The sequence below is a fragment of the Malaclemys terrapin genome, chromosome 6 (genome assembly GCF_027887155.1).
Source record: "Malaclemys terrapin pileata isolate rMalTer1 chromosome 6, rMalTer1.hap1, whole genome shotgun sequence".
Classification (NCBI taxonomy): Eukaryota; Metazoa; Chordata; order Testudines; family Emydidae; genus Malaclemys; species Malaclemys terrapin.
The window spans coordinates 107,492,469-107,504,539 of NC_071510.1; the positions used below are offsets into that span (position 1 = coordinate 107,492,469).

Here is a 12,071-nt window from a genome sequence, read left to right on the forward strand (position 1 = left end):
GAAGTCAATGGAATTATATCATTGTAATTTAGAGGAGAATCAGGCCCACTGTCTAAAAGACAAATCATGCAAACCTGACCACAGTGTTATTGCAGATTTCTGTTGACTTTGGTCTGAGTATAACAGAAAGCATTTCAGCAAGAATGTCCGAGTTCAACAACATTTCCTGGGGATTAATGACCAGCTGGGAGCCGATGAATCCCAGCAAGTCATTAATTCTCTAAGAAATGGCCCAATTGAAGTCATTATTGTTATCAGATGTACAGATGAGTCAAACCTGGAACCTCAAATCTGAAACCCCCTTCAAAATCTTCCAGTCCAAACCCAATCCTATGGTTTTGTTATTGAATCAGATCCAAAACTAGGAGCCCATTTTCCCTTTTCTGGTTTAGATGCATCCTAAAAGTCTCCTAACCACAGTGATTCTCCCAAGATCTAGCAAAATTTCCATTAATACAGATAGTTGAAATCTCATGAAATCTACTGATCTCACATGATTTCCACCATTTCTGGCCAAAATCTCACATAAACAGCTTGCAAGAATCTGTCAATGTTGACTCCAAGCCTATACTCTGGTCAGGATTCAGTCTCAAACCAAAACCCTTCCATACATGAACACAGGGCTGGCTCCAGGCACCAGCTGAGCAAGCTGGTGCTTGGGGTGGCAGATTGTTCGAGGCGGCATTCTGCCCAATCCTAGGGCAGCACGGCCACTTTTTTATTGTTGTTCTTGTTCCGCTCCAGCCGCTCTGTAGGGGGCGGCAGCATGGAGAACCAGAGCACCCTGTAGGGCAGTCCTCCTCCTTCTCTCCCCGCCGACCGGAGCAGAGCCCTCGAGGCAGGAGGCAGCATAGCAGGAGGGGCTGCGTGTCAGCGCCCCTGCTGTAGCCCTGGCCGCCCCCTTCTCTCTCTCTCTCCTGCCCGCTCCCTCCCCCCGCCAGCCGGTTCCCCTGCACCCACACTCCGTCGCAGGTTGGGTTTTTTTTTTTTGCTTGGGGCGGCCAAAAAGCCAGAGCCGGCCCTGCATAAACACCTCCTTTTTAGCCCATCTCTAAAACTAAACCCTTTACAGTTATTGTTTATGGAAGCAGAATGGTCCATTGGACTGAGCACAGGACTGGAAATAATTCACCAGCAGCAAGAGTCATAAAGGGGGGTTATTTTCTATACAACATTGTCTTTAATCTCCCAATCCTGCCTCCTTTTTGTGTGCTCGCTCTGCCTCCCCATTCCTGTGTCCTATCCTCTTTTTAGCTCAGCTCAGATCTACTCTTCCCATTTCTTTTCACACTTCCTTACTGCTCTGTTCTTCCCTCCTCCCCACAGAGTATATCCCCCTTCCGTCCTCTCCCTTTTGTCTGATTGCTTGGCCCTCCCACTCTGGCTGACTGTTCAGCTCTCCTGTGGCCTTCGCTGCCTGGCTCTCATTCTTTTACGGTCCATCTCCTCTAACCTCAGCAAAGCACCCTTAAGTGTTTTTGATGATTAGTGTGGAAAATTATCCATCTCTAAAACGGAGATGATAATAATGCTTTCTTACCTACCTGCTCCGAGCATTAGTTAATGTTTGTGGCACTTTGACTATGAAAAGCCCCATTTAAGTGCTAAGTAGTATTATTTTAGTAGATTATGGAGCATTTTAGTGAATCAGTGCAAAGGGAGGCTCTAAATGTTCCGTCTTATTTTGGATCACAGCTGCCACAGTTTCAGGAAGTGCGGTACTTACAAAAATCGCTTGTCCATCAAGTTGACTCTGGGGGGAAAAAAAAGCAGAATGGGACTTGTTAACAAACGACATACTTAAAAGCTGATGGCAAATCGTAAGTGATGGGTCAGCAAAGCAAGATATTACCAATATACTCAGCATATGGGACACTTAATTCCCAGCTCAAGTAGATGTACACGTGTTAGGTCAGCTTGAGCTAGTGCCTAAAAATAGCAGTGTAACCATGACTACGTGAGTAACAGCTTGGGCTAGCTGCCTGCATGCAATCCCATCTGACCCCTTGGGTAGGTACTTAGGTGGCTAGCCTGAGCCTTGCAAGCGCTAGCTCATGTATAGGTTCCTGAGCAGGGAATTAAACCTCCCAGCTGCTGTGTAGATATACCCTATGATGTCATATCCTATGGTGGCAACAGAAGTACTTTTAGGAAAAAGAAGTGAGGAACACAGGAGGGACAAAAAAATAGTGTATAACAAAGTAATAATTAATCATGACAGTGAGACTCCTTCCTTTACCATGATCCCATACCTATGAAAAAGCTATGAGATTTAGGAGTAGCCAAAGAAAGTATAAGGCAACAGGGAATCTGAGAAGCTACTCTTCCCTCTTCTTCACTTCATCCCTTCCTTTTGAACAGGTTTGCTAATGTTCATCAACTTCACCACAATGCCCTTCAAAAAGAGAAAGAAATCTCCCCTCTGCCCACAAATATTTGAATTTGATGCTATTATCTCAGTGCCAATTTCTAGCTGGTGCAGTCCTAGGGAACATTCCTAATTCAGCCACGTGAAAGGAAGACTAAAGATCACATGGTCTGAAAGAAGGAAGGGCACTGATTAGGAGGAGAGGGGGAAATGGGGAGAAGGAGAATGAAGCATATAAAGGTGAAAAGAAAAGGGATGAAGAGGGTAAGGAAAAGAAGAGAATAGGGGAAAAGGGAAAGAAAATGGGAGGTGATGAGGAAAGGACAAGAGATTTTTCTGAAAGAATAAAAAACTTCCAATCCCCTGGGAGACAAGAACTTACACATTTGCCATATTTTTTTGCAGTTAGGAGTTATTAAAGCTCGCAATTAAACTTTTAATCTCAAATTTTCAGTGAGCAGAGTCTCACTTGCACACACAGGAATTTGCCAAACATTCAACAACTCTGTTTGCTCAGACATTTGCCATGATGGCACAGCTTTGCTCAGATGGGTGTTTAGACACCTAAATACATGGAACAGCAAATGGAGGCATGTGATTGCTCTTCCATTTTGCATGCACAAATGAACTTTTCCCAATTGAAAAAGTGAACTTGATATCAAAGGTAATATTTAAAGAGATGCCATAGGTAATTGCTATTAAAACCCACAGCAAGTCCCAACAGTTGTGAATTCAAAACTAGCAGGAGAACGAGGTACAAAAATCATATCCCAGACTTCTGATTAGATTACAGCAGTGTGCTAGGATTTCCTCTTTGCCCAGTAGTCCCTGTGGGTTTGGAATTAAAGCCAGTATGTCATTCACACAGCCAAAGAAGTCAGAAATCCTGGTTCCTGCTAAAGAAGTACCACCAATTACTAGAAAATGCCAAACTTAAGTCTCTCAAAATTCCAGAGGCTCTGATCATTCTGACAATGTATAAAGCCAGATACTCACCATGCTGAGCATATCCAAGCTAAGGGGGACATCATGTGAAAGCTGTTTTACTGGTTTATCAGCTTCGACCTCGGAGTAAAACACCTTGAAAAGATGTAGTTAAGGCAGTGATACAAATACTTTAGAAATAATAAGTAAATTACTATCACATCACTGACAGTGGCTGCATATACATCTCTTGCCACTCCACAAACACACGGAGAGTTTGCATACATTGACATATTCTTCAGACTTACCAGGGCTTGTCTACATATTGAAATGATATAATTTATAACGTGTTAGCTGATACAATGTTAAACACAACTTAGCACTTAGTTGTAGAAATGAACTGTCGTATTTAACACTGTATCAGAGTGGACCCTTGCGTTAGCCATACTCAGCTGACACAACAATCCTTGTTTAAACTGATTGTTTAACCTTGTGTTTAACATGTGTGTTTTAACATATGTCATATCCCAGTACAGACAAAGCCTCAGTGTACATGTATTAGTTGGCATTCAGTGACCTTCCTGGTACAGTAAAATGCGGTCGCTAAATTCAGCAAAATGCAGCCTGAAACAAGTACAGTAGGTTGAATTCCCATGGAAGTCTCTGGGCAGCATTGAGCAATGACATGAATTGCACTGTAAGTTATACATCATGGGCAAGATCCTCAACTGGCGTAAACCCATTGAAGTCAACTGAGGATCTGGCTCCTGTGTAAATTGGTAATAAAACTGGTGGAAGTTGCAAAGCAGTGTAACTTTTACCCACTGGACATCCACTTAATCTCTCTGTGCCTCTATTGCCCATCTATAACATGGGGATGACCCCTTTCTTCCACTGTTTGTCTGACCTGTTTATTTAGCTTACAAGCTCTTTAGAGCTGGTACCATCTCTTACTTATGTCTGTTCATACATTCTTGGATTTTAAGGCCTGAAGGGATCATTAGATCATCCAAGTCTGACCTCCTATATAACACAGGCTAGAGAATTTCACCCTGTATTGAGCCCAATAACTTGTGTTTACTTTGATTAAAGCACAGAAAGGCATCCAATCTCAATTTGGAGACATCGAGAGATGGAAAACACAGCTCTTCCCTTAGTAGTTTGTTCCAGTGTTTAATCACCTTCACTGTTAACAATTTGTGCCTTATTTCTAATTGGAAATTGCCTGGCTTCAATGTCAATAATTAATTCTTGTTATGCCTTTCTCTGCTAGACTAAAGAACTTTTTAGGACAAGGTATTTTCCCTCCACATGGCCCTTTTCTGCACCCTCTCCAAGTTTTCAACATCTTTTGTATAATGTGGGCACAAGAACTGGATGCTGGTATTATAGTATCAGTCTTGCAATGCTGTATATAGAGGTAAAACTACCTCCCTACTTCTACTCACTTCTCCTCTGTTTATACATCCAAGGATGTACCAAACTAAGTACAGTGCCTAACTCAATTATTGTTATTTTTACTTATGATTTGTATTATCATGAGCTACTACAATTCAAATAATTCAATAATAATAAAAATAATTCAGTAGATGTGCAAGACAAGTGTAACTTACACAGCCAAGGGAGGAAAAGATAGGGCATAGCAGGAAAAGCAAGAAGCATGGAGGTATAAGATGAAACAGCCCCTCACCATTGCAACTTATATCAGAACTAGAGAAGGTCAAACATTTTCTGTTATAACTTTTTTCCCAATGGAAAACTGAGTTTTTCATTGAATGGACATCTTTCATAAAATTGTCTGCGTTCCTTGAAAACTGTTTTTTTCAATGAAAATTTGCATTTAGATTTGGCGGGAGAGGGGGTTCCATCAACATTTCCCATGGGGAAAAACAAAACATTTTTGACCAGCTCTTCTCTACCATCCCCGACATTCTCAGGGCCAAGTTCACCCCTGGCAAAAACAGCTCCCATTGACCTCAGTTTAAGGGTTAAATTTGGTTTCCACACAATAAAAAATCAGGGCAAGTTTCATTTGTTTTGCATTCAACTAAATGCCAGACTGGTGCAAAGTTACACTGCTTTGCTTCTGAGACCTACTGACACCTCTTTTATCAACAACTTACAGCAGCACAGAATCCTAGAACAGAGGTTCTCAAACTGTGGTCCGTGGACCACCAGTGGTCTGCGAGTTTCATTCAGGTGGTCCATGGACAGTTCCCTCTAAGGTGCACGCCTGGGTGGCCTCACATGAGAGAATGAAGGGCTGTGGTCCACTAATTAAGTGCCTGGACTCTGGAGAAGACACATGTGTAAGGTGAGGTGGTGGCCTTGGCGGGAATAGGGGGTAGGTGGGAGGGCACAGTGGGGTAAGGAGAGGGGGTGGGGGAATTTGGGGCATGCAGGGCTACAGTGGCCAGAGAAAGAGGCAACTTTCCCCAGTTCTAGGGCTGCAGCTGCTGGGGAGAAATGGCCCTCCTTTCCAGCCTCAGATCTGTGGCTGCTGTGGAGGGGGAGAGACCCCTCTCCCTCCCAGCCCCAGCTCAGGGGCTGCCACAGCAGGGGGCAGAGGGCACATCCATCGCATTAGAAAGGTAAGGCTACTGATATTAAAATATGAGTTGTATGCTTTTATTTGTAGAACAAAAAAGTTTATTATTATTATTAAGGGGTGTTTATATATAGTGCTTTTATCCAAAGGGCTTTACAATAGTTAGCTAATGGTACAAAGAACATTTGGAAAGATCATTAAGTGGTCCTCTGAGACCCTCAGGAATTTTCAAGTGGTCCGCGGGAAAAAAAAAAAGTTTGAGAACCGCTGTTAGAACAATAGGGCTGGAAGGGACCTTGAGAAGTCATCTAGACCAACCCCCTGTGCTGCGCACTTAGAAGAGAGGAAAATGATCAGGAACAGTCAGCATGGATTCACCAAGGGCAAGTCATGCCTGACTAACCTAATTGCCTTCTATGACGAGATAACTGGCTCTGTGGATGAGGGGAAAGCAGTGGACGTGTTATTCCTTGACTTTAGCAAAGCTTTTGATACAGTATCCCACAGTATTCTTGCCAGCAAGTTAAAGAAGTATGGGCTGGATGAATGGACTATAAGGTGGATAGAAAGCTGGCTGGATCATCGGGCTCAGTGGGTAGTGATAAATGGCTCCATGTCTAGTTGGCAGCTGGTATCAAGCGGAGTGCTCCAAGGGTTGGTCCTGGGGCCAGTTTTGTTCAATATGTTCATTAATGATCTGGAAGATGGAGTGGATTGCACCCTCAGCAAGTTTGCAGATGACACTAAACTGGGAGGAGTGGTAGATACGCTGGAGGTAGGGATAGGATACAAAGGGACCTAGACAAATTAGAGGATTGGGCCAAAAGAAATCTGATGAGGTTCAACAAGGACAAATGGAGAGTCCTGAACTTAGGACGGAAGAATCCCATGCACTGCTACAGACTAGGGACCGAGTGGCTAGGCAGCAGTTCTGCAGAAAAGGACCTAGGGGTTATGGTGGATGAGAAGCTGGATAGGAGTCAATGGTGTGCCCTTGTTGCCAAGAAGGCTAATGGCATTTTGGACTGTATAAGTAGGAGCATCGCCAGCAGACCGAGGAACGTGATCATTTCCCTCTATTCAGCATTGGTGAGGCCCCATCTGGAGAACTGTGTCCAGTTTTGGGCCCCACACTACAAGAAAGATGTGGAAAAATTGGAAAGAGTCCAGCGGAGGGCAACAAAAATGATTAGGGGAGTGGAGCATATGACTTATGAGGTGAGGCTGAGGGAACTGGGATTATTTAGTCTGGAGAAGAGAAGAATGAGGGGGGATTTGATAGCTGCTTTCCAAAGAGGATGGATCTAAATTGTTCTCAGTGGTACCAGATGACAGAACAAGGAGTAATGGTCTCAAGTTGCAGTGGAGGAGGTTTAGGTTGGATATTAGGAAAAACTTTTTCACTAGGAGGGTGGTGAAGCACTGGAATGGGTTACAGGGTGGTGGTGGAATCTACTTCCTTAGAAGTTTTTAAGGTCAGGCTTGACAAAGCCCTAGCTGGGATGATTTAGTTGGGAATTGGTCCTGCTTTGAGCAGGGTTTGGACTAGATGACCTCCTGAGGTCCCTTCCAACCCTGATATTCTAGGATTCTATGAGTCAGGACCAAGTATACCTAGACCATCCCTAACAGGTGTTTGTCCAACCTGTTCTTAAACACCTCCAACGGGGATTCCCCAACCTTGGGAGCAATGCATGGGACTATATGGTCCATTTGGATTCTATGCTAACAAAAATGAAGGTTTACTTACAGTGTATCCTGTGATGGTGCTTGCATGCTGCCTTGGCATTCTCCACTGTATGCTGAAAGCTGTACAGTTCAGTGAATCCATCAGTATATCTAGAGGAGGCCCCAGTCTATCTGCCTCAAAGCAAAATGATACTGCGTAAGAAGTTTCAGGAAACAAAATTCCCTTGTTTATAATCAGCTGAGGGGCACATCTTTGAAGAAGAATACACATATGCTGGCCTATTCTTTAAAAACCTTCAGAAATCGGACAGACCCAATCATTAAAGGGCCAGATTCTACCACTCTCACTGATGTCAAGTAGCTCCTTACTTCATATGCTGTCCATGTGGTGCTACTCAGCATGACAAGTGGAGCAGAATCTGACCCAGGATTAATTTGGGTCTATCTATCAACCCATCAAAGTACATTTGCTTTGCTTTTCAATGCATTTGCAACTACTGCAGCACACCTGTTAATCTACTTAGCATTAGCGGTGCAAACAGAGATGTGACAAAAATTCCCTGGGGCCCATGCCCTTAGCTACATGCGTGCAACCCTTGAAGACCATGTGAAGAAAGGGGCATGTGTGAGAATTTACCTTCTCTGTAACCAGAGTAAATCTATGGATATACTTAATTACTCTTCACCAGTTGGGTTAAAGGATTCTTTAATGTGTTTCATGATTTTTGTACACAACATTTCTTTGATGGTCTTGCCAAAAAAATAGATTGCAATTAACTGAGGAAGGTTATTAGCTTTAATAACAAAGGCACTTTATCTGGTAAAATAATAAGGATCACAAGTCAACCGCTACAGTAAATTGAACAAGCACTGACAAGAAACTCTATCACCCTGAGTCAAACTGCAAGGACCATGAAGCATTGGGTGAGCCCCTCTTGTAACTGTAATCAAAGTAGAGGTCTGGTGTCTAAGCTCTGGAAGCAAAACGAAAGATGTGGGTGTTTGTATGTGTGCCTGCATGTGCATAGGCAGCTGCAATGAGCTCCACTTACCTGGAGAAAAGATAGTGATAGCAAATGTTACTACCCAAAGTGAAGGAATTTTAGCCACTGTCTATGAAGCCTTAACATAGAACACTACAATTCCAGGCCACAAACCCACAGTCTTGCAGACAACATTTCCCTTGAAATCATTAGGAAGTTTGACTACGGAGTGTGAAATCCGGCCCAAGATTTTTAACAAAAATTCCGTAAGTAGCCAGACAACTATCAATGCTCTTGAAACCAAAAACACATGGTAAAGACACTTCATAAACAAGCATAACAAAAAAGTGATGAAAATTTGCTCGCAAAAAGAATTTTCTATGGCAACTTTTATTTCCTTCATGGCAGTGGTTTTATTATATGTAATGTTTTTGTGACCTTATCTACCATAAATGACAGGGAAGGCTGAGAAAACCTGATTTTTCAACTAGTTCTAACAAAATACCAAGTGAAATCAAGTTATTTTAAAGGTCATTTTTAGATGTGAGACAAGCCTAAATCAGATTTACACTTGTCATTTCCACCAACTTATTTGATTTGAAGCAAAATACAAAACTTAACACCTTACAAATACTCACCAGAATTAATCATCAACAATACTTTAGAAGAGAAGCTAAAACAAGAGTACAGCTGACATTTAGGTCTTTTACGAATTTACTCTGCATTATTCCACTCCTAGGATGCTTTTGGTTTTATACATTTTTCTTTTATTGAACAGGCAGTTGGGGTGCCAAGACTGCTACTTATGATAATCAAGTAAGTTTCACTATTTATCTTGTGGTCTTGTCCATTTCTTTTTTTATCTGCTACCAGCTATGGTGGATAAAAGCTAGACACAGCCATAATACAAATAGACAAGGTTTAAGAAAGCACCTGGTGAATCTGTTTTTGTCTCATTGTTAGAATTGTACTTCTGAACCTTTTGAGGCTAAATTTTGAAACCCAGGGCAGCACTAAAATACCTCTGTGAAGCTCGTGTGGATACAATAAAGGAGTACTGCACTGAAAAAATAAAACTAGAGTAAAAAACTTGGGGTCCAATCTTGCAAAACTTTCCTTATAGGGAAGTCCTTACTCACAAAAACAACTGCATTGAAGTGCATAGAAACATTGAAAGGAGTAAAGGTTTACACAATAAGGTCTTTATTTAGAAAATGGAAACCTTGAGCCAGATTCTCAGCCCCACTCCACTACTTGTGTGCTCTCTGCTTTTGACCCTGTGACCCTCACTCCCATCCCCATTTTATCATTTGTTGTTCCGCGACTTTACTTGAGCCCTGGGTTCAATGGCTCCTTCCCTGAGGCTGGGGGAGGGGCCTTTACATGCAGGTGGGCTTGTGCCCACCCACCCTTGGGAACTCAATAGGTGCCCAAGCAGCACAAAGGGAGTGGAAACCTCCTGCAATTCCCTCACTGGGTACACCCTCAGCATGATATACAGCTGCTGGAGCCATCTTCTAAGCCTCATTCCCTGCAGTCCCCAAAAGGGATGGGTGGGAGCTCTAGCTACCCCAGCTGGCATATGGTCTCTAGGAGAATGTAGCCAGCTGGTGCAGTTTAGAGCAGCCCATGGTTCTGGGGCCAAACAGAGAATCAGGAAGCTGTAACGAGGCTCCTAACAGCCTCCCTTTTTGCTGAACCTAGCAGTAGCTGAATGCAGTAGAGAATCTGACCCTTCTAGTCCATTTTACCAGCTCCCTCTTCTGTCCTGCATTCAGGAACATCAACTTGACACATATTAAAGTATTGATATACAAGAACAAGATGACCTTACAACCCCCAAAACAGGAAGAATCTCAGAAAAACTAAACCTACTGGAAATAATCATAATACTTTGGTAGCCCTTTACATTTAGAAAGGGCTTCTCAAACTAACTAATCACCACAATAGCCTGGTGAGGTAGATAAGTATCAAAGCTAAGTAAATAATGAGGGGGAAATATGCCATAAATATTTCTTCGAATTTATAAACCAATTCACTTGATATTTTTGCCTCTCTTGTGCTTATTTGTTATGGATGTTCTACCAAACAAGTTTGCTGGGAGGAATTGTTGCAGAAACAATAAATTTTAAGCAACTCAGAAGAATATCCCTGGAAAGATTATTTCAAAATCTTAATTACAGATGTGCTGCAGATCAATAAAATTGATTGCAGAAATTATTTGGTGAATAATTTGGATTACATTTGAAAAAAGTCACGATCCATTGCAGAGAAATTGAAAACACGAAGAGGCAAAACTGTTTAATAAAAGACCCACTCCAAATTATTCATCCAGATCCCCTACACTTTAGTAACTTCAATTTGCAGATGATGAAAAAGACAGAGAGAGCCAAATACCGCTCTCAGGCCTGGTCTACATTTAAAACTTAAGTTGACATAGCTAATGCACTCAGGGATGTGAAAAATCCACACCCTTGAGCACTGCAACTATACTGACCTATACCCCTGGTGTAGATGTGGCTACGTTGACAGACACATTCTTCTCCCTTCCCTCCCAACAAAACTGCAGAACAAATGTGCAAATTAATGCTGGCTGAGGCCAGGTCTACACTACAAATGTATATCGGTATAACTACATCTCACAGGGGTGTGAAAAATCCACACCCCCTGACCAATGCAGTTATACTGACCTAACCCCCGTTGTAGACAGAGCTATGTCAACAGGAGGGCTTCACCTGTCGCCATAGTTACTGCCTCTTGCGGAAGTGGATTAACTACCATGCTGGGAGAAGCTCTCCCATTAGCATAGTACTGTCTTCACTGAAGTGCTACAGTGGCACAGCTGCAGCGTTTTAAGTGTAGACCTGCCCTCAGTTAGTGTTAATTTGTACAGGTTCCCCATCATTCTGCCCTGCACACATTTACTCCTGATTCTGCCCTTATGTGGATGTCAAGCTTGGCAGCACCGAAGGAAAACTTGAACAAATGGTGACTCATTCAAAATTAACTTGTGTGGCTTTGTCTCCCACGGAAGTTGTTTTTGGAGGGAGGGAATAGGAATATCTGGTAGTTTGTAGATTGTTATCCCCTTCTCCAGGTCTCCCTGCTGTCCCAGCCACAAAGCCTGCATCTTAGAGATGGCTTCCACAGTTTCAGAGAAATGTGTGAGGGTGCAACTGGTCCTGTACTTCCTCTTTCCATACTCCCTGGGCTTGGATCTGCATGTGCAGCAGACTACTTATCACGTAAACTAAGGGGCGCTTCTGAACCCAAGTAACCTAAGGGCACTTGTTGACTACCCTGCAAGTTAGCAAAAGAGATGTGAATAGACCCATGTGCGCCTAACTTCTAAGTTTAGTTCATGAGAACAAGCTTTTTCCAAAGAAGACTGGACTCTCACATACAGAGGCAGATTAGGGGTTTGTGGGGCCCTGGATCAGAGTAAGTGGGGGCCCCCACCCCCCTGCTTGAAGCAGGGTCGGGACGCGGGGGATTCCCCCGTTCCCAGCAGGAGCGCTGGGCGGGTGAGTGGAGCGGGTTGGTCCATGGGGGTGCCCAT

At 43.0% G+C, this 12,071-nt stretch overlaps 1 protein-coding gene across 3 annotated transcripts in view; it reads right to left on the bottom strand.

The window, feature by feature from the left end:
- The window catches only part of EGFLAM (EGF like, fibronectin type III and laminin G domains), a 166,020-nt gene that overhangs the window by 94,668 nt on the left and 59,281 nt on the right, over positions 1–12,071 (bottom strand). For all 3 annotated transcript variants that reach the window (XM_054033187.1, XM_054033186.1, XM_054033185.1), the window contains exons 2-4: positions 7,591–7,700; positions 3,365–3,448; positions 1,727–1,753 (exon numbers count right to left, since the gene is read on the bottom strand). In XM_054033187.1, coding sequence (XP_053889162.1) covers positions 1,727–1,753; positions 3,365–3,448; positions 7,591–7,671 — 192 coding nt within the window. In that variant the 5' untranslated portion in view covers positions 7,672–7,700. The remainder of the gene's footprint in view (positions 1–1,726; positions 1,754–3,364; positions 3,449–7,590; positions 7,701–12,071) is intronic.